A 23,295-nucleotide genomic window follows, 5' to 3' on the forward strand; every position below is an offset into this window, starting at 1 on the left:
CCCACATTAAAGTGAATAATGACTCATTCATTTTGCCTTACTTTGCTAATAGTGTGGAAAAAGTGTCTTTCTGTATGATTGCTAGACTATAAATGAAAGTGAGAGTCTGGATAGAGAGGAGTCAAGTGAAATCACTTAGTGATACAGAGAAAGCAGCTGATGTATAATTTAGATGACGCATAATGTTAGTCTAAACTGCCCATTTTTCCATTTGCCCCTGCTCTGCCATTTGAACCATTATAAGCAGCTAAGATTCGTTCAAATACATACTTTGGCATCCACTTTTAAGCTGATTTTGGTCCAATTTCCCTTAGAAGTTTGTAATTCAAGTGTCAAAGTTGATAAGATGAGACCGGTTCACTGACTAGCACTTTGGAAAAATGCCACAAAGACTTTAATTAGGCCGACATGTGGTATCGGAAAAGTTGTTATGCTTGACCCAACACACAGCTTGTGATTTGCAAAACCAGCAAAAGATTTCAAATGAAGCTCTGCAAAACTACTTAATTAGTATCAATAGGATTCTTCAGTGGTTGCACCATGGCCCACAGCGCAAGTGGTGGACAGCAGTTGCACAATAAATGAACAATTACCATAATCAAAGGGAGTGATTTGGCCGTACAGCTGGCCTACAGTACACTTGATGAGATAACCTGGTATTTTTGAGAATGCTTTGCCTGCAAGTGGGTACATCAAATCTTCTCGTCTCTGCAGGATCTGAAGAGTAAGCGTAACCCTCGCCTGGTTCCCTACGTGCTGCTGGACGAGCGTACCAAGAAGTCGAACAGGGACAGCCTGCGAGAGGCTATCCGCACTCTGATTGGCTACGGTTACAACATCGAGCCCTCGGACCAGGAAGGCGGTTAGTTTGACTCATGGACGTATGCCTATCTAAATGCACAGACATTCAAATTATACAGTTAATTATAGAATGCCTTGTTGCAAAGTTTGTCCTTACATTTGTGTGTTCTTCCAGTCCCGATAAGGAAATGTGCCTCCCAATTCCTTTTATTTTGACTAATGCTAGACTCTTGCAATAATGATTCCGTTAGTATTCGAGATCTGCTGGTTTTGAAGCAGCAATCTAAATCCTAACACCGTGGCTCTTTCTTCCTCCATCCATAGGACAAGTGGTTGAGCGGCTGAGCATCGACAAGGTGCGCTTCTTCAGAGTGGAGAGGACGTACGCAGTGAGGACCGGGAAGTGGTACTTTGAATTTGAGGCCGTGACTGGAGGAGACATGAGAGTGGGCTGGGCCAGGCCTGGATGTAAGCCAGATGTGGAGATCGGCACGGATGAGCTCGCTTTCGTCTTTGATGGGTACAGGGTAAGCTGTTAGCCCATCCTTAATCAAGCACTTAACACTCAACGACTCCACAGACATAGATATTTTTAAGTCAGAGGGATTCAATCCCGATTTGTTTTTTTTATGGTTATTGGATTGTTATTTGTGCTGCAACTAAAATGTGATGTTGTTTCAATCAACTTGCATATTATTTTCTTTAATTATTATTTGTAAATTATCCATTCCAGTTTCTTAAAGTCCAAGGTGATGTCTTAGAATGTCTTGTATGTCAATCTTAAACCAAAATATAGTCACTTTATTAAGATATAAAGCAAATTAAAGTGAGAAAATCTCCATACAGTAAATGCAATTTTTATTACTTAAATACTACAAGGTTAATTACTTGATTGATTTTTGAAATAGTTAGCAATTACTTTCTGTCCATGTTTTATTTTATTATCATATTGTACAGATTAATGCAAGATATCTTTCTCTCAAAGATAACAGGAAAAATACAAGATATGCTTGAAAATAAAGGACCTAAGATTGACCTTTCTTGTAACACATCTGCTAGGATTTGCTGCTTATTTTACCTTTGTATATTGTCTGTGCATAGGGTCACTGCCTGAACATGGGCAGCCGTCTGTTCGGCCGCTGCTGGCATGCTGGGGACATCGTGGGCTGCATGATCAACATGGAGGACAAGTCCATGATCTTCACCCTGAACGGAGAGATCCTCATCACGAGCAAGGGCTCTGAACTCTGCTTCACTGACTTTGAAACTGAGGATGGTAAGAAGTTTACATGAGGATAAGATGTGTGTGGTAACATAGGCCAGTTAAAGAAGGTCAGGGAGTGTCAGACTGATAAGGAGTTGTTGGCCAATCATCTTTTAATAAAGCTTTCACATGCAGAGCAAGAAGCATTAACCTACAATGACCATGCTGGGGAAATAAGTGAAAAATAAGTGGCTCCCTGTAACGAAATCACCCTTATTTAATGTGACACTTGTAAATTGCCTTTTTTTGCAAAAGCTGGATTGATTTTCCCTCCCCTCCTGCTGTGGGTGTTCTTAGAGGCTATTTATTCTCTCCCTCCTTTACTTTACCTCCTCTGGCTCTCCTTCAGGGTTTATTCCAGTGTGCAGCCTCGGCCTGGCTCAGGTGGGCCGCATAAATCTGGGGAAAGATGCCAGCACCTTCAAGTACTACACCATGTGCGGACTTCAGGAGGGATTCGAACCCTTCGCGGTCAACATGAACCGAGAGGTCACCATGTGGTTCAGCAAGCGTCTGCCTACTTTTATCAATGTGCCGAAGGACCACAACCACATAGCAGTAAGACCAAAAGCATATGTATTGATCAAAATCACAACACTTGTCGTCAAATTAAGACAAAGGTCATTTTTCAGTTTGCAGGATTTCTTATTAATATTATTATTATTATTTTTAATTATACTTTTTCATCAGAAATGCACAGGGTTTAATTCATATTTTTGTTTAGTTTTATATTGTAAAGATGTGCAGAAAATATAGAATGAGTTCTCCAAAAAGTTTGTGTCTTTTCATTTGATGTAAATGTATATCTTGATCACTGTAACTGTTTGCAGGTGACCAGGATTGACGGCACCATCGACAGCCCCCCGTGTCTTAAAGTCACCCACAAGACATTCGGCACCCAGAACAGCAACGCTGACATGGTGTTTTGCCGCCTCAGCATGCCTGTAGAGTTCCACTCCATCTTCAAAACCAGTCCTGTTGTTGACATGAACGGGATCCATGAGGATGACACTCTTAAACTCAAACACAGGTACTCAAAACAATCAATAATCTACATCACACAGCAAACCTCCAAACATCATACCTACCATTGTTATTTGCTGATCCACTTTGTAGATTATTGATAATCATGACAACAAGCGGATATCTTAAGAGATAGTAGTGCGGTTAAAGATGTTTGTTTTATCAAAAATCTTTAAATGGTTTAGAACTGTAATTAAATTAATCATTTGAGGCCATAAATATAATCAGGGAAGCACTAATCGACATTTTTCTGACATTTCATAGACATTTCATAGACATGTAATCAAATGTTCAAGAAAATAATTGACAATGAAAGTAATCATTAGTTTGAACTGTATTTTGCACATCACTTAGCCAATTTGAAAATGAAGACTAAATGTCCATCAGCTTGTTTGTTAATCCCTTGTCTAATGTGTTTTCTGACAGATATCCTCTGAGGTCTGTGCGGCACAGTGATGAAAGCAGACGAGTGGACTACAGCAGCATCACTATGGTATTCAATAACTTATTTTAACCTAATATAACTTATTTATTTAACAACTACACCATTGGCTAACACTTGCTTTTCAACACAGTACTACCACTCAGTGAGGGTCTTCGCTGGACAGGACCCTGCCGTTGTGTGGGTTGGATGGGTTACACCCGACTACCATTACTATAGCAACAACTTCAACCTCAGTAAAAATCGATCCGTCACTGTTACCCTGGGTGACGAGCGAGGACGAGTTCATGAAAGGTGAGTGTTTTTTAAGAAACCAACTTATTCTTTACTTTTAACTCCTACCTTTTTAATTAAAACTGAACTGTGTCTCAAGATAACTTCAATGATAGATATTCTTACTCTCATAGTGTGAAGAGGAGTAACTGCTACATCATTTGGTGTGGAGATGTGACCAACGCTGCCCACGCCTCCAGTCGCAGCAACGTGGACCTGGAGATTGGCTGTCTCATCGACCTTGCCACCGGCCTGGTTACGTTCACCGTCAACGGCAAGGAGATAACCACCTCCTACCAGGTATGTGGAAGAAGTATTCAGATTTTTTGTAGAAAAACTCTGTTTCAAGTGAAAAACATGCATTCAAACGATAGTATTCCGATGTTTTGTAGAAAAACTCTGTTTCAAGTGAAAAACATGCATTCAAACGATAGTTACGTATGTAACTACGGTTCTATGAATCCTGGATGACCGCCAGAGGCGGTGCTTAACACTGAATATCTTCAGTCTCGCGCATGCGCATGTCGAATATTTATATCAACAAAGTCACGTGTGACCTCGTATGACCCCGGAAGGCATAAGCTCTGGTGTTGTCAACGAGTTCAGTCCTACGGAATCTTCTCGCGGGAACACGAGATTCCGAGTGACCATGAACTCTGGCGGTCATCCAGCATTCATAGAACCGTAGTTACGTACGTAACTACCGTTCCATTTCATCCTTACTGACCGCCAAAGGAGGTGCTTAGCACTGGATGACCTATATCAACAGAGTCACGAGGAAGTCTGAGTACCTACCCTATAGGGATGGCCTAGGTGGACTCTGCAGGAGGACCACACCCAGCGGGTGAGGGGCGGCAATATTCACTCTGTAGTATCTGGCGAATATGCTCGGGGATGCCCATGTGGCCGCGGCACATATGTCCTCCAGGGGCACACCTCTCAAGGTCGCCCATGACGTGGAGACACTCCTGGTGGAGTGGGACTTTACTCTGGGTGGCAAGGGACTGTCATTCGCCTTGTATGCCTGGGAAATGACATCCACGATCCAGTGGGACAAGCGCTGTTTTGAGAGTGCACAGCCCCTTCTAGGACCACTGTAACACAGAAAGAGCTGTTCAGACTGACGTATGCCTGCGGTAGTTTGGACATAAGCTCTAAGGGCCCGCACCGGGCATAAGAGTCTTGACCTGTCTTCCCCCTCTTCTGATGGGGGGGTCAAACTGTGCCAGCTGGATAGGCCGATTAAAATGAGAGCGTGCCAGCACCTTATGGAGGAACGCTGTATTCGGCCATAAGGTGACACCTGAGCCATCTGAGTTCCACCTTAGACACGAGCTGTTCACGGACAAGGCCTGAAGCTCGCTTACGCGCTTTGCTGAGGTGATGGCAAGAAGGAAAGCAGTCTTAGCTGAGAGCCACCTCAGTTCTGCCTGTGACAAGGGTTCAAAGGGAAGCGAGCATAGGGCATCCAGCACCAAGGGAAGGTCCCATGTAGGAGCCCTTGGGACGTTCGGGGGGCGAAGCCTCAGAGCTCCCCACTGTGTTGTTGTCAACCCTTGCGTGTTGAGCCGATATAGCAGCCACATACACCTTGACGGTAGCGGGACACCGGCCGTCGTCCAGGAGGGACTGCAGGAACTTAAGGATAGTAGGCACCGAGCAATGTACTGGGTGCTCATTTCGCCCATGATACCAGTCAGAAAACAGTTTCCACCTGTTTTCGTACTGCCTACGAGTAGATGGTGCTCAATGCAGTCACTCAGCAGCGGGTAGGGCCCTCCAGTGGCCAGACCCACAGCTGGAGGCGGCAGGGGTCGGGGTGCCACATCCGACCCTCCAGCTGAGACAAGAGGTCCTTCCTGTTGGGGAGAGGCCAAGGCGTCCCGCAACAGAGTCTGTGCAGCACGGAGAACCAAGTCCTGGCTGGCCAGAAGGGGGCCACCAGAAGAAGCTCTCTGAGGAGTGTTGGTAGGATCAGAGGAAGGGGTGGATAGGCATAGATGAGACACCTTGGCCATGAATGAGCCAGGGCGTCCAGACCCAAAGGGCTAGTCTCTTTCCGTGAAGGAGAACCATAGGGGGCAGTGGGTTGACATCTTCGAGGCAAAGAGATCTACCTCTGCCCTGCCAAAGAGAACCCAGATGCTGGTCACCGCCTCTGAATGAAGCCGCCACTCCCCCGGTGGAGGCTTGTGACGGGAGAGGAAGTGGGTGACTTGGTTCTGCTCTCCGGGCAGATACATTTACCGTAGGCTGGCCAGGCAAGGAGCTGCCCAGGTCAGGAGAGTCTGGGACACCTCTAGCAAGCGTGTAGATTTGGTGCCCCCCTGCAGGGACGCGGGAATGGGGGGTGCTGAGGGGGCTGCAGCACATCTGTTGGCGGATAATCGTAACTGCAACACCAAAAAGTTCACTAAACAAATCAATAAAAAAGTTTTATTTTGAGTCAGCATTTTAGTGTAAGCAGTCTATAAAACATGGTTGTTTTTTAAATGGTTGATGTATAGAAAATATCATTAATAAGTAGCAGACTACTATTACTGCTGGTCAATTCAACCTCCTCAACCGTGATTTTTCACGCCCAATGTTATTTGTTATGATATATTCTACTACACAGAAAATATCATAACAAATAATGTTGGGCGCAAAGAATCACGGTTGAGGAGGTTGAATTGACAAGTAATAGTCTGCTACTAGTATTGCTACTACTATGTCTCAAAAACTAATATTAGATTTCTTTAATGGCCCCAAAGCCAAACAAACCCTATCGACTCGGAGTCCCTGCAGGTGGAGACAGACAACTGTCACTCCAGCAACCCGGAGAAGAGAACACCCACGGCCGCGGCTCTTTTTAACGACGTTGCCCCCCGTCCAGCAGCTAACAACAACTCAGTTGCCCTCGGTGAAGAGCCTTGCCAGCCCAAGGACTTTACATTCCCTGCCAGGCGGTTTGGAAAGAAAACATTCACCCGATCCTTCAATTCAGGCTGGTTTAAACAGTGGACATGACTTCACTATATAAAATAAAATGATAATGCGGTGTGCTTCTTCTGTTGCTCTGCAATAGAAAAGACGCTCGTCAGTGTAGACAAGAACAGGGATAGGAGTTTTGTTAAAGGAGGGTTTAACAACATTTAGGGAGCATGAGAAGTCCCATCAACACACAGAGGCCGTCAACAAACTGGCAGCATTAAAACGAAGACCAATTAATGCGCTGCTCTCACAAGCTGTTGCTAAGGAACAAATGACTGCACAGACTGTGACTTATTTCCACCACCCTTGAGCGCAAGACCACTTTCGGTGTTCTGTAACCTATACTGTGTGCGCGCGAAGAGAGAGTCAGAGAGACTGAGAAAGAAGTTCAGAGTTACTCGTTATTAATATTTTCGGATGGTTGCTCTGTGTTCACTTAAATAAAATAAATAAATACGTTCATTTTGCGCTTTTTCTAGCATATCGCACAGCCAAATTCACAAACATTTGCAATTGTGTAAAATGTGTAAATTGTCACTGTTAGAAACCTATGATTAATCATGTAGGCCTATTCCGTTTAATCTCTGTTAACTCTACCCAGCTGCGTCTCAATCAACAATAAATCGTCTTCTGATTAGAAAAAAACCTGCTACATTTTGTGTGTGAAATCTCCCCCTCCCCCAGCTTTGACTGACTTCCCGCGTCCCTGCCCCCGTGGTGGTTTATGTGATACACTGTTTTTGTGTTGTCCGAGCGGACAAGCAAATGCCTCCCCCTCAGGTATGGCAGGAAGTGCCTGAGTGCTAGGTGCACAGTTCGTAGCTCTAGCACGTTTATGTGTTCTGTGCAGTCCTGAACAGACCACTGCCCACGAGCTGTCCTGTTCTGCCACACCGCACCCCATCCCGAGAAGCTGGCATCCGTCGTAACGGTCTCTCTGCGGAAAGGGACGGAGCCCATGGCCACGCCCTTGACATATGCGACCTCTCCCTCCATGGGGATAGAGTGGAGAGGCACTGTTGTGACACCCTGATTTTTCTATGCCTGTGCAACTTAGGGTCCAAGTGGAGGCCGTTCATCCATCTCTGCAAGGGGCGCAGCGACAACAAGCCCAAGGAAACGAGGCGGCTGTCAGCTTGCCCAAGAGGCGGATAAAGAGAATATATGCCAGAGACTTGCCCCTTCGGAAGAGGAGAAGAAGCTGGAGGATGTCGTCCAGGCGCTGAGTAGATGGAAAGGCCCGCATAGTGACTGTGTCCAGAGCCACACCAATGAAGGTTAGGCTCTGAGAGGGGTTCAGACAACTGTTCTCCATGTTCACCTTGAGGCCTAGCCGGGCGACATGAGAGAGAAGGAGAGCCGTGTCCTGGGTCGACTGCAACCGGGATGGTGCACAGATCAACCAGTCGTCTAAGTATGGCAGAATCTTCATACCCTGAGACTGCAGGGGTGAGAGGGCTGCCGCGACACACCTGGTGAACACCCTTGGGGAGAGGGAGAGTCCGAATGGGAGCACCCTGAACTGGAAATGACGGCCTCTACTTCGGCATCATTTTGAAACGTGTGTTAAAATTAAATTACGGTCAAATATGTTGATGATGTTGTTGTTGTAGTTCTAGCCCCCTTGCCAGCTATTCTCTCTCTAGTTTAGCATACTCAGCCCGACTCAGCCTGGTTGTTGGCCCGGAAAGAACCTCGATTATATGGGGCCAGAAAAACGGTGAAATAGTACCCGCTAGCCGGAACTACGCCAAGTGGAAACGCAACCAAAAACGGGCTGGGCACGGCCCGCTTAAAGCGAGCTCCGCGCTGTAGTGGAAATGCGCCATAAGTATCCCTCCAGCATGCATGTAACTCCCTCAGATACTCACAAGAGGGAGGAACGGTAAAGGTGGCAGGTGCCAGAGTGCGCCTGAAGAACGCACTGGCAGGCGCTGTTTCTGGCTGCCGTACATCCAGCTGCTGGCGAGCAGTGCCATGCGAATGACGGCACCCATGGAGCCGTCATCTGCCCCCTCCGAGGATCCATGAGCTGAGGGACAGGAGCCAGGCTCAGAAGCATGGGATGGGCCCTCTTCGTCATACTCATTCAAATTAGTGGCTGAAGCTGCCATCAAGACCATATCGTCATCTGGAACCAGCTCAGCCATGGGTGGATTGGGTGCAGCGGCGTGCTCTGTACGGGCACCGGAATGGAGAGCCAGGAGGAGTGACTTCATCTGGGCTAGCTCAGTAGTTAGCAGGTCCACCCTGGAGGAGACCCTATCAGGCTTAGTCCTCTTCTTGGGCGGGGCACCCGCAGCCTCTCCCCCCAACGCCTAGGATGGGTAGGTTGGGCTGGAGTCGACTGTGCAGGGGGAAGGCCACCCTCAGCCAGTAGTTCTACCTCGGCTAGTCTAGCAGCTCTTACCGCACGAGGCATGATGGTGCAATTCATGCACGGTTCCTCCGAAAGGCCATCCCTCAGATGCTCGAGGGGCAATGGTCATGGCCATCCTCTGGTTGAAGAGGAGCCATACAGGTGTTACAGCCGTTAAACATTGCGACAGTACCAACGAAAACTCCACACTAATTGCTGCTGGCAGCTTAAGTCAGTCTGAGCGAAAGCACTCAGCTGACTGTAAATAACCGGGCCAGGAAACAATATATACAGTGAGAGGGGAGTGAGCACAATACTAGTTAGCGTTAGCGTGAGCGCTCTGCTAACTAGGGTAAAAAAGGAAGTCAGTTAACGGTATATATGCCGTGAGAGGAGAGCGGGGACACTCTCTTCACTAGCGCCGTAGCAAGTTAGCTTTGAGCGAGAGCACTCAGCTAACTGGAGGATGGAACAGGAACCAATGTGTGCCGTGAGAGGGGAGCGAAGACACTCTCTTCACTAGCGCCGTAACAAGTTAGCTTGCGCCAGAGAACTTGGCTAACTTGGGGACACAATTATCTATTAGCTTGGAATAGATAGCACAATCAGAAAGGAGCGTCCGCTCTTTACCGGTCCGGAGCTCCTAGGAGTCCTAGCGGTGAACACCGCGGTCCCCTCCCTTGGGAAGGGGACAGCTCGTCGCAGCCTTTGGAGGGCGAGCGTTTTAGCCCGCAGCTCCGATCAAGACGATCACAAGGCTACAGGTAGCGATGAGCTACAATAATCAAATGTTTTCATTAGGCTAGCTTGGCTTCCACTCATAAAGTAGTAACCTGTGCAGCGAGAAGATGAAAAAGGACTGAACTCGTTGACAACACCGGAACTTAAGATATTCAGTGCTAAGCACCGCCTCTGGCGGTCAGTAAGGATGAAATAGAGCTCTCAATTTAAAAGTATAAAGTATCAGCATAGAAGAAAACTTAAAGTGAAAATGGAAAACAATTATATTATCATACTAGTGATATAATTATGTGTTCATCACATGTTGAAGCCCCTATAATTTAAATTACTTTGTAACATCTTCGGACAAAATGTATTAGCTAATTATATTTTGTATTATTAATCCAAAAGTGCCCACACATAAACATACGGAAATGGTTACTATTTAAAAAAAAATTTATTATTAAAGATTTTTATTTTTATTTTGGAGTTAAATGCATCAATCTGGTGCATTTGAGGGGAAAATAAAGAGACTAGATCTGTGGAAACACCTATATTAAGCAGAACTGTATACGATTTCAATAATCATAAAATCATGGCCATAACCAATAACATACCATTTCCAATATGAAAAAAACACTGAAACTTGTTTATTAATTTATTTTTGGTTCATTTATAGTTGTGAGTGTGTCTGTGCTCCTGAATCAGCCTCTCCTGTCTCTCTCCTCCCCTCCGTTCTCCTCTTTGAGGCAGCAGCAAAGACTAGTTTCAGCTCTCAACAAGTTTTAAAAGTGTATCTTACCTTTTTTCACCTAGTTAACTTTTTATTTATTTATTCATGCATATTTTACTAATCACATTACATTACATTTCATTTAGCTGACGCTTTTATCCAAAGCTTATAATGACCAATTACAGGGACATTCTCCCTGGAGTAACTAAGGGCTAAGTGCGTTACTCAAGGGCACACTAGTGGTGGTGTTCCTGGCGGGATTTGAACTCACAGCCTTCCAATCTTCAGCCCACCTCACTATCCATTAGACCAATCACTACCCTCTCAAATGGAAATATGTGTTTACATAAATGGTGACCACACCGTTTGAGACCCACCGTTTGAGAACTTAGACTAAGTTAACTATCTAAACACTCAGAGAGTCCTTTACCTCACCTGAGCTGAGGTTATCCCGAGCTTGAATGACACACAGAGACCAATCAAGGGCTTTGATTTATGATCTGTATGACAGTGGCCATATCGGCAGGCCACATCATGTGGACAGCCAGTCACCCTGTGTGAGGCAGGCCACTTAACAGGCCAGAAGGAGGCGAGATCAGAGCAAGGGAGCGAGGGATCATGGTCCACAAGTTAATCGATCGCAGATGGTTTCGTGTTCAGGGACGAATAAAACTAAAAAAACTAAATGGGTCGCGAAATATACTTGGGCGGCCGTTAATATACCTGGGCGGCCCGCCCAAGTATAGTCTATGTGTGGGAAACCCTGCATACCTATATAAGGCATATTTAGGTTAGCAAGGTTGTGCAAGAAACTATGTCTATTATTTCGAAGAAAGAACCATACAGACTTGGAGGAGATTGTCTCCTTTCTGCAGGAGGAAATGGCTGGTTCTGGCCGACTACAAGGCTATCGTTGGTTACATCTACGAGCTGTTCAAAGGGGATTTGTTGTTTCACAAGACACGATGAGACTTGTAATCAAAGCTTTGGATCCAGAAGGAGTCGAGCGATAGCCTTGTAGTGGAATCGGAATGAGCTCCCCATTGAAATCAGGACAGCAGAAAGCTTACACATCTTCCGGCGCAAACTGAAAACTCATCTCTTTCGACTCCACTTCGAGCGATAGAATTACTAACAAAGAATTGCTAACAAAGCACTTATATACTAATAAAGGACTGGCTTATCTAAAGCCAGTTGAGTAGCACTTGAAATGTGTTAGCTCTATGAAACCTGATGTACTTATATGATTCTGTTTTCTTCAAGTTTGTATTTTGTTGGTCGAACGCACTTATTGTAAGTCGCTTTGGATAAAAGCGTAATGTAGTGGGCCAGAACCAGCCATTTCCTCCTGCAGGAAGGAGACAATCTCCTCCAAGTCCGCTTCTCAAGTCACTTATGAAACTACGACTTTAATCTCGTTATTATTACTTTATTCTCGTAACATTACGACTTTATTCTCGTAACATTACGACTTTATTCTCGTAATATTCCGACTTTATTCTCGTAATGTTGCGACTTTATTCTCGTAACTATGACTTTATTCTCGTATTATTACGACTTTATTATTTTTCTAAGTGTGGCCCTAATACTCCGTCGTACAAAGTAACTGAAGTTTTCAAATAAAAGTATTTGCCTCAGACATTTAGTGGGCAATAAGTATGAAGTAGCACAAATGGCAACACTATAGTAAAGTAGAGGTACCTACTGTAAGTAGCTACTATACTTGTGCTTAGTTACCTTTCATCTTCGGGTGCTGAACACGGTGCAGTTTTACAAATATATATATATATTTTTTTATTGTTTTCAATAATGTAAATGAGAAGCTCTCAACAGAACACTTTTTAAGATCTTGGACTTTTTTGTTTGTATGTTTTCAAACTTAGGTAAGACAGAACAGTGCTGCTGCAGAAATATGTAACTTTAAAGCTTACTTGTGATTTTGCCTGTCCACTCTATTCATTAAATTGTCCATCTACTCTACCTTCTATCAGTCTGCCCTTGAGATTAACTCACCTTCTGTCTTTGTATAATTTCCTAACAGAACTGTGACTTCTGTATTGTTCACTTCAGAAATTGTAAATCTTAAAAAACCTTTTGAAGGGTATAATCTTCTTATGTTCTTCATCACAAAAACTCTGTGAGGCTATACCCAGCGCTGAGTCATCCTGTCAGCCGACACTCTCCGACATTCATGCACACATACATTTCATGACGCATCATTAAGCTCCTTTCCGCAAGTCATGCTGCTTCTTAAGCTTTTACTGTTTACTTCCTGTTTGGACCTTTTTATTAACATCCTTCTCTTTTCTCTGCTCCAGGTGGAACCAAACACCAAACTTTTTCCCGCTGTGTTTGTGCGACCCACCAGCCCTAACCTCTTCCAGTTTGAGCTGTCTAAAATAAAGGTGGAGTCCCCTCAAGTTTCATTTTCAACAACTTCTATCTGCAATACCACATCAATGCACAATGAAGGAATCCTAAATCCTACAAATGCAGTATAGGTTCAGGAAATGCAATTTTTACCGGCCACAGTATGCTCCTGTTACTTAAACCCTATGCTATCTCACTCTATGCAGCCCACACACATGATTATGCAGCTACACACCCTCTAGCTAGGTCCACTAGGCTAGTATATTAGCATGCACCAAATATACTAAGAGCATCTCCAACCGGATGTGTTCTTTTGTCAGTTGATTGGAGGAGAACAAATATTATGTGACTCCGCTTGTTTGACAAACAGGAATATCGCTTTAATCCCTCCGTGTTTGTTTGCCCCTCCTCAGAATGCCATGCCTTTGTCATCCGCCATCTTTAAGAGTGAACACAAGAACCCGGTGCCCCAATGTCCGCCCCGTTTAGATGTGCAGACCATCAGCTCTGTGCTGTGGAGCCGCATGCCCAACACCTTCCTCAAGGTGGAAACAGCCCGGGTCAATGAGAGGCACGGCTGGGTGGTCCAGTGTGTGGAGCCCCTGCAGATGTTGGCCGTTCATATTCCTGAAGAAAACAGGTACATGGATTTTGGGCTTTTGAGCAATCTATTCAGTGGGTTTTAGTTTGACTTCCACGGACATTGATCCTCATTCACTAACTGCGCTGAAAAATGTGTTCTTAAAACCCAAACAATTCAATACATGCACCAATGTTTTGTTATTGAGATTTGAGAAAAATCTGAAGTGCTGAAAGTTAAGCAAAATAATAGTTTTTCTTTTCTTTTTTAATTCTACAGTCATATAATATTATATGATTTTAATTACCGTAATGTTTTTTATCATAAAATGTTTAAGCTTTATGGACATAAAATATAAACTGTGCACTTTCACTTGATTTCACATAAAAAAAAAGTGATTTGGTAACCATTCCATGGCAACATCGCATTTGCTTTCTCATAAAACAAGTAATATAAAAACAGTACAACTTGAGATCAACATCCCAACAGGGAACCTTTGAGAAGCCTTTATTATTATTATCCTGTGCTGTGAAAAACACCTACAGTACAGTTTCTAGCCTCTAAACATACTTATTTTCTGTTTAAAAGGTGTGTCGACATCATGGAGCTGTCTGAGCAGGAGGACATGAGGAAGTTCCACTACCACACCCTGAAGCTCTACTGTGCCCTCTGCGCTCTGGGCAACACCCGTGTGGCCCACGCCCTCTGCAGCCACCTGGACCAATCACAGCTCTTATACACTATCGACAACCAGTACCTATCCGGCATGTTACGTGAAGGCTTCTACAACGTCCTGATCAGCATCCACCTGGAGACAGCGAAGGAGGCACGACTCATGATGAAGGATGAGTTCATCATCCCGGTCACGGCTGAGACGCGCTCCATCCGCCTCTTCTCCAATGCTTCCAAAAAGCACCTCCCGCCAGGGGTGGGGCTCAGCACCTCGCTTAAACCCCGCCTCAACTTTGCTCCGCCGTGTTTCATCAGCACCAAACGAGAACAACATCTCTACAGCCCCCAAATCCCCCTGGACGCTTTGAAGGAGAAATCCATTTCAATGTTGACGGAGGCCGTTCAGGGTGGCGGCCACCACATCAGAGACCCTGCCGGAGGAGGGGTGGAGTACCAGTTTGTGCCAATCCTGAAACTCATCAGCACCTTGCTGACGATGGGCGTGCTAGGTAGCGAGGACGTCCATAAGATCTTGCTGCTCATCGACCCCAATGTTTTCAGAGAGACACGCGAGGAGGGGGGCACGGGGGCCACAGACAAAGAAGGACTGAAAGGGGCGGAAGACAAGGCAGTGGAAGCTGGAGAAGAGGAGGCCGCCAAAGAGGCCAAACAGCCAATGAAAGGACTGCTGGAGAAGAGGCTGCCTGAGCCCGTCAAGCGACAGGTGATAAAAGCACAAATAAAATCATCTGAAATGTGTTAAACCTTCATGTAAACAGCTGGAGGTAAATCAGTAAAAGAGGTCAAATCAATGAACATCTACAAGTGCAAATTCACTCCTAAAGACTAAAGGCTTTCAATAACATGCTCCATAACCGCGCCACTGTAATAGACCTATTCACAACTCAGTCATATATGAAATGACTTGTTTGAAACAAATGATCTCTTAAATGTCTCTTTAAAGGTCTCATGTCATGCTTTTCCGGTTATTACCCGTCCCCTTGTTTGTTATGTAGCTTTTTCTGCATGTAAGCGGTCTGCAGAGTCACAAACCCTCAAAGTACACCCTGTAGCGAGTAAAACTCTTAACACAGAAAAGACCTGTCTATGCTGTCCCGGAACGCCTCGTTGGAGATTTCTTTTTCCATTTTTTTCTTCCTGAGCATGGTGACGTAACCATGCCCAGGTTCAAATGGACCAATCCGTGGAGCTCCTCACACACACACACACACACACACACACACACACACACTCACTCAGCCTTATCTTGACTCAACTGCGGCTCCGCAGATTTCTCAGCCTGAACTCAGCCTGAGACAGCGATACACTGCGCAACTCAGCCTGACACACACTCACAGCCAGGCTGTGAGTGTGTGCTCAGGCTGAGTTCAGGTGAGTTTTGCGGTGTCTCACTGTCTCGCAGACCCCACGCAGCAACCAGGAAACGACCCCAGTAATCCAGCTCACACTGTCTGCAGCAGCGAGCCCCGCAACGTCCTGCCAACACGGCACCCAGACCCCACGCAGCATTCTCATCTGTTTGTCATTACTGGGGTCATTTTCTGGTTGCTAACGCCATTGTAACACATAATCACTGATGTTCCGCTGTAACGGTGGTGGACTCATCAGAACAGAGTGGCCGAGCTGACCAATCAGAGCACAGTGGGCTCATAGGGAGGGGGGGGCGGCAGGAGCTCCAACAAGGCGTGTAGGACAGAGAGTGAATACACATACTACAGAGATGCATGAGAAACCAATGTGACTTTGGAACATTGAACAATGTAAATATATTCTAGTAGACCTCAACAATGGAATTATGATCAGTAGAAATGGCCATGTCATGGGACCTTTAATAAGTGGGAGGGTGTAACGCCAAATGGCTGTTTGTGTGTATTCCTAACAGACTTGTTTCTAACAGCTGTATCTAGGAGCGCAATTGTGATGAAACGTTATTTGTTGTCCGTCTCCTCCCCTTGTCTGCTCCCCAGATGTGTGAGCTGCTTCACTATTTCTGCGACTGCGAGCTGAAGCATCGCATCGAAGCCATCGTGTCTTTCTCCGACAGCTTTGTCTCCAAGCTTCAGTACAACCAGAAGTTTCGCTACAACGAGCTGATGCTGGCCCTCAACATGTCCGCTGCTGTCACCGCCAAGAAGACCAAAGAGTTTAGATCGCCGCCTCAAGAGCAGGTGAGAGGATGCCATAATCACCACAGGCCTGCTGGGGAGGATGTAAACCTTGTTAGAAACACTGATTCAGAAAAGATGTACACACTTACTCAGTTTCAAGTCACCATCTTATTGTCTGTGATATACCAAAAGTGGTTCATCAATTCCCAGTGTCTCAGCAAGTGAATACCTACCTGTTTTCACACCCCTAAACTGTGCAACTCACCACCTCAGGATATTAAAATGGCAAGCTTATTAATTTTAAGGAAATTAAAGACATACTCAATCTGTATTGTGTGTCCCGGTGTATCATTTATTGCATTTTATTATATTTACTTTTATTTTTACATTTTTTAAATGTTAGTGTGTTTTTGTTGTTCTTTATTAGGGTATGACTACTGATGACATAACCATTCATCTATGCTAACAAATGACAAAGGGAAACCACATTCAAACTACTTACTGTACCTCACACTGTCGTAAAAATATTTGTACTCTCTTATGTAAAGCAAGATTACTTTCAAGATTTTCAACTGAAATATGTTTTATCTACTTGTTTACCATTAAGTAAGACTGCTATAGACGGGCACTCCACACGAGTGGGGATGTATTGTAAGACCTCTTTTCACATACTGTACTGTTGTTACATCTTAATGCTGTGTATTTCACTTAATTTCTGTAATTCTGATGACTCTCACGTGTCTGCCATGTGACCTTTTTGATGCATACAGTATGTGACCTTTGGGTGAAAATCAGCCACAGAAAGTTAACGTGAGATTTAGAGCTGATGAATCTTACAGCAAAGCTTACATGAATCTATCATAACTGACCGCAAAGAAAGCCTGCAGGCTCACTGCTTCAAATGATGCATGAAACTGGATAATTCAGACGGAGCTGTTACATCATTTCTGTAATTTTCCACATACATGGCTAATTTATGTCCGCCCTTAAGATTTCCTTTAGATTTAGTTTTGTAAAAATTGCCTCACTTTGGCCCCAAGAGTGAATGTGAGCTGCTCCTCGCTCCAAAATGTTGCAAGCACTCTCTTTTGTGTGCGCTGAACAAAAAGCCTCGAGGCAAATTCATCCTTCTTCTTTGTGGTGTCATTGCTGCAGTGAGTGTGAGCACACACACATTCAGCATCCCTTTGGGGTCACAGCTGGAGATGGATTTGAGCGCTTTACAGCTACTTTAATGACTGTCATAGTGACCTTTGGTCTGTCAGTGCTGAGGGAGAATTAGCCTCTTGAGCTGTTTTTTTATTCCTGCTGTGAATGAGATAACATAATGTTCAGATATATTTTAAAACCTAACCACCAGGTATTGTTTATGTATCTGAATGTCTGCTTTTTATGTCCATCCCTTAGATCAACATGCTGCTGACCTTCAGTATGGGCGAGGACTGTCCGTGTCCATCAGGCATCCAAGAGCAGTTGTATGATTTTCACAACCAGCTGCAGCTACACTGTGGTGAGATGCAGATCTTGATTATGTTCAATATGTTGCATGCATTAACCTGAAGCCGTTATCTTGTATCGCTTCAGTTTAATTTATTGCAGTTATTTTCCAAAGGCAGCGTGAACTAGCAGCGTGGATTGAAAGCTAAAATAGACAAAAATAGATTTGGTATTATTGAAAATGTAGTGATTTCTCTATTGATTGCTTGAGCTGCCATTCTGCTTTCTTTTTCCTCTGCATCGGTCTCCTGGCACAAGAGCTATAGTTCAATGCCTCTCACACGGCTCTGACATCTTGATGTTTTGATAAATAATTGAATTGCCTAACCTCAACAGTACAACCAATCTAATGTCTAGTGTCAATCATGCCATATAGTTCCATCCTGCCATGGCAACTAAAACACACTCAAAGAAAACTTTAAATTGATAAGAAAAAGGACATACCATACAATCACTACCATGCATCATACACATGACATATCTGTTAACCCCACAGGAAGAGCAGGGGTATTTGTTCCGCTTTACGCTCCATGTACTGTGTATAGCATTGTTGTCTGTGTTGTGCAGGAATCCCTATGGAGGAAGACGAATACGAGCAAGATACATCGATCACAGGTCGCCTCCTGATGCTGGTGAACAAGATCAAAGGCCAGTCTCACAAGGCAGAGGAGCCCACTGAGAAACAGCAAGCTGCACCATGTGAGGACATTTCTATTACTTTAAAAAAGTGCAATCATGTTCATGCTGCATCAGTGTACCCAGGTCTGAAGGAAGAGGATGAAGATGAATGTTTTTTATGTATGCAATGGCTCACAGTTTATTGCTGATTTCATTTCATATTAGAGAAAGTGTTCTTCCAATTGTAGCATTGTAACCATAGCAACATACTGAAACAGGGCTCAGTAAGCAGTTAAAGGCATACATTGGATTGTTTTTAGTGGGGCTGTATGAGGTACTAAAAATGCCTGTTTTTGTCAATGTAGTCTGGTAGCTCTGAAGAGAGCATAGATAGCGGCTTGTCCTCTGTCAGAAAGCGTATTCTAATCTAGACATAGCGAAAGTTTTATACCTATATTGATTTCTTTTGAGGTGGGCCTTTCTTTTAGGTTTCTAAAATACATTTTCTCAACCCCCATACAAAGCAGTACAATGCTTAGTTTCCATGCCGTTACTCCTGTCTGCTTCTCTAAACTGGGGCAGTGCCGACCACTGTATACATTCTAGGTTATACAATGATTATATATAAGTTCCTTATAAAACCCTGCTTCAAACAATACAAAACAAATTGAATTATTATGGTTATTTCCTAGTCCAAATAGCTAAAACTGTTCAAGAAAAAAGTGTTGCTTCTAGACTACTTGTGCAACATCTGTTACTTTTCTTTTACTTTCCTGTGAAAGCACCAGCTCTTACTCCCATAATCCATTTACACGACTCCACTACACTGTGCTTGTTTATGGTCACAAGCTCTCTGTCAGTGTTCCTCACTTGAAGTGAGGCAAGAATTAAAAGCAGGACCTCTGAATTGCAGCTCTAGCACCCTCACTCTTTCTTCTATTTGTCTGCTGGTGTTATGTGGACTGAGTCACCGGGTGGCAGTCATTTCCATTTCAATTTCTTTTCAATTTCATTATGGTAATATGGAGCTGGGTGGAAGAGAGGCTTCAGAGTGAAGAGCATCTTCCGTCAGCCGCTCCCGGAGATGAAAGAGGAGCGATGAGAGGAGAAAACGATTAAAAACCAAATCCTTCAGCTGATTAAACCCATAGACACATACGAACAAATACACAATTGTGAGCACACACACAGGAACAAAAAACTTTTCAATCACTCCACTCAATATCCGGGCTGCCACAATAGTTTGAATGCAGAACCAGTTGTATCCAATTTTCTAGCTCAAGTACCACTGTGTGATAGGGACCACCAATCAAGTAGCTGATTGCAAATGATTACCTAACAGGTAGAAAAAGCATTTTATTTTGTATTGTTGGCCTTCAATGAGGAAGACAATGTGTTATTTGAGCATCACTGTTTGAGTTTATTTTATTACCATCTGTCTCTATTTATGCCAGTAATTCCTCTCTAAAATATGACCTTTCTTGAAAATGACCCTGTTCTGGCAATAAACTAGATATGTCTGCATTTAATTGCCCATATAGGGAGTTACACAACGGGTATTTTGTTATTTTTAAGAATCTGGACAACCCCATACAGTCTATTCTTGGAAATTATCCCAACAACAAGAAGTTTTAATTGAGATGAAACAGCTACCTGACGCAGAAAGGCAATCTCCCAACAGAGATTTGGTTTGACCCTGATGTAGCGCACATAAGACCACCACACTGATCTCCCAGGAGCAAGCAGGATGAAAATAGAGGAGTGTGTATTTTTCCTTTAAAGAGTGCTTTGGGTGGTGGTGGTCTCTGCAGGCTGTTCTGTGCCGGCTGATTGATAAGAAGGCTGGTGTGTGGTGACGGCTGCAACAGCTGGAGGCGTCAGAAATCAAACAGAGGGAGTGGAATAATTTAGAGCAGACCGATTGTCTTACTGCTTAAAGTGTTTTTTTTCTTTGTTTGATGTTGTTAATTTATATCGTGTATAGTAAGTGTTAAAGCTTGATTTAAAGGCCTTACCTTTTTTCACTTTTCCGTTCAGTTGCATTGTAGATTAACAGGTACTGTTTGGCTTTTTGATTCATATTCGACATGCTTCCAAAAAGACTCTCTGCAAACGGGAGCAAATCTATGTGCCCAGGTTGCTACCCAGCTTAATATCCTCTTAATATAACATTAAAGGTGGGGTAGGTAAGTTTGAGAAACCGGCTCGAGATACACATTTTGTTACATTCCATGGAATGCTCTTAACATCCAGATAGCAATTATGAATATCTTAAGTGCTTTGACAAAAAATCCATTAAAAAATGTCATCTGTGGAAGCCGTATTACTGTAAAAAGCACGACCAATCATTTTAGCCGGCCCGGCTAAAGTAACTGGATGGCCTACCTGCCTGTCAGCCTTCCATCTGTGCACAAACTTATCTCGTGCCCTCATTGGTCATGTGTGTGTTGGAGGAGGGGCTCTGTAAGGAAGTGGCAGATTTTTTCCGTTGTGTATTTTCAAATTCTAGCGCACTCGAGCTGGTTTCTCCAAAATTACCTACCTCACCTTTAATGAGACATATCAAGGTTTTTTTTTCTCACAGCAATGTATATTTTTTCCTGGTTCAATATGTTGAAGTCTCCCACTGCAGTTTACAGTATATGCAGTATATGCCCTCTTGCAGCGAGGATTGCATTCAAACGGCATTTGCAGTTTCTGTCTCCTTTCACTCATTTGCAATTTATTGAGCAAAGATAGCCCTTGCCAGTGTTTTACAATGTTAGTATCAACAATATTCATTCCTTGGGACATTTGGTTAAACTGCTCTGAGAGGCTGTTCTGAGCTAAATGCTAACATTAGCATGCTCAGGTTGACAATGCCAACATGATTAGCAATGTTAACCATTTTCACCATCTTAGTTTAACATGTGCTACATTTTAAGCTAGCAAGCACCAAAGACATTACAGCTGAGGATGATGGGAATAGTTTTATTAAATGAATGGTTTGTTTGGTATACATGTGGTTTATACATTTTCTTGAAACTGGATGCGTTTTTCTTTGTTGGTAGGAATGTAAGTAGCCCATGATGGGCTCATATTGAAAATTAAATCTCATGTAAGAAAATGGTTAGCCAGGAGGCAGTAGAATGGCCAGATTAGGAATGACATGATATATTCTGTGCTGATACTACAACTATAACTCCTCCTCTTGCACAGTGAGACCCTGGAGATACAAAAGGCGCCGTCGTATTGGCCATTATTTAATAGAGATGAAGTAAGAGGGGTGCAGAAGTAATTTTCCTCCTCTGATGAATGGTTTATCCACCAGAAGCATTTAATGCTCAGACATGATGGCTTGCCTTGAAGAAATGTGTGTTGTGGGAGCATAGGAATCTATGTGAACTCTTATGCCATAAAATAAATGCTGGCTTCCATCAATGTAACACAAGTCTGATTTGTTAGTTGAGGTGTAGTGAGGGCAAAGTGCTCGGGGGGAATAAAACAGGCCGAGACGGAACGAGCGAGCATGTTTGATGGTGTGACAGAACCGGAGGCGGGTGTGGTGAAGTGGCTGGGGGGAAGAAATGTGGCTTCTCATTTTGGACCAAGCTGGCACCTGCTGTGACACCCATCGCCGACGGGATTGGTTTAAATTGTCTATGTCCTTGCGCGCGCGCGCACACACACACACACACACACACACACACACACACACACACACACACACACACACACACACACACACACACACACACACACACACACACACACACACACACACACACACACACACACACACACACACACACACACACACACACAGCCTTGTGTCAAATAGTCAGACAGATCCAATCAGCTTCACAGACACAGGGGTCTTAAAAACACAATTACCTAATTGCAATACTTTTAAGGAAATCAATTGCACATAAATGGCTCCATCTTTATGGTTCTTTGTGATAAACTGACAATTTTTGTCCTTTAAGAAAATACTCACAAATATATGTGCGCACCCTCACCCACACACCCTATTGATCCAGATTTAATGAAGCCTTAAGGGTAACCTACATACGAGCTGTCCAAACAGACGTCTCAGTTTGACCACAGAGGCAGAATATCATACTACACAGAACTATTAATACCACTTCCCTCCCTATTTGTTGCATAACAGGGCCGCCTTCCTCTCCGCTTCGCTGGAAATGGGCCTTTTCATGAATGAGCTCGCAAACACAGCTGATTACCTCTCCCTCAGAAGCGGGGGGCTCGTAGAGGTAGCTGATACACGCGTGCAGTCCTATTAGCTCGACTCAAGCCACTTGAAAGGCTTTGAAGGAGCTGTCTCTGTCTCTTTTTTTTCTGTGCTCAAGGTCTTATTTGCATCACAGAGCCAATTTGGGAAGTCAGCCTTTGAGTTGAGTTTTAGCACTCAAAAATGGCTTGTGTAGAAAAGGTAGCACCCAGTCAAGTGGAGGCCCTTTCAACATTTGTGTAAAAGAGCTTTGTGTTGAGTGTGTGTGTGTGTTTGTTTAAACGGTGGTGTGTTTTAGGCAGAGGTGCCGTGGTGTCACCTCGGTTAATGAAAGGAAGGTTATAGGATATTTTCCTCTTAAATCCAATGATACGCAGTAAAGATTACAAGACAATACAGCATGCTATGCTACGTTACTATGCTATTTTAAAGGCTAATCTAATTTTACTGTTTAAAAAGAGCCTGTATTGTGTTAATCTATATTCCCCTTTTTAAATTGCAAAATGTAAGATGTTTTAATCCCTATATCCGTTCAAACAATTGATCAGATGACTGTGTGTAATGAGAGAGCGCTAACCTGTTTTGATGAACCCACAGAGAATTATTATCAAGC

General features: G+C 43.9%; 1 protein-coding gene across 19 annotated transcripts in view; it reads left to right on the forward strand.

Moving 5' to 3' along the window:
- Window positions 1–23,295, forward strand: part of LOC307046252 (ryanodine receptor 3) — a 128,117-nt gene that overhangs the window by 54,609 nt on the left and 50,213 nt on the right. For 18 of the 19 annotated variants that reach the window (XR_013810119.1, XM_079692574.1, XM_079692577.1 and 15 more), the window contains 14 exons: window positions 715–862; window positions 1,126–1,328; window positions 1,903–2,077; window positions 2,415–2,623; window positions 2,896–3,095; window positions 3,515–3,581; window positions 3,664–3,824; window positions 3,938–4,103; window positions 12,907–12,993; window positions 13,372–13,598; window positions 14,127–14,934; window positions 16,199–16,399; window positions 17,747–17,849; window positions 18,404–18,535. Coding sequence is in view for 18 of the 19 variants with exons in the window: in XM_079692574.1 (XP_079548700.1) it covers window positions 715–862; window positions 1,126–1,328; window positions 1,903–2,077; window positions 2,415–2,623; window positions 2,896–3,095; window positions 3,515–3,581; window positions 3,664–3,824; window positions 3,938–4,103; window positions 12,907–12,993; window positions 13,372–13,598; window positions 14,127–14,934; window positions 16,199–16,399; window positions 17,747–17,849; window positions 18,404–18,535 (2,887 nt within the window). In the remaining variant the exon portion in view is untranslated. The remainder of the gene's footprint in view (window positions 1–714; window positions 863–1,125; window positions 1,329–1,902; window positions 2,078–2,414; window positions 2,624–2,895; window positions 3,096–3,514; window positions 3,582–3,663; window positions 3,825–3,937; window positions 4,104–12,906; window positions 12,994–13,371; window positions 13,599–14,126; window positions 14,935–16,198; window positions 16,400–17,746; window positions 17,850–18,403; window positions 18,536–23,295) is intronic. The other variant, XM_079692576.1, reaches the window with a different exon arrangement.

Source organism: Notothenia rossii (genome assembly GCF_949606895.1).
Source record: "Notothenia rossii genome assembly, chromosome: 7".
NCBI classification, from domain to species: domain Eukaryota; kingdom Metazoa; phylum Chordata; class Actinopteri; order Perciformes; family Nototheniidae; genus Notothenia; species Notothenia rossii.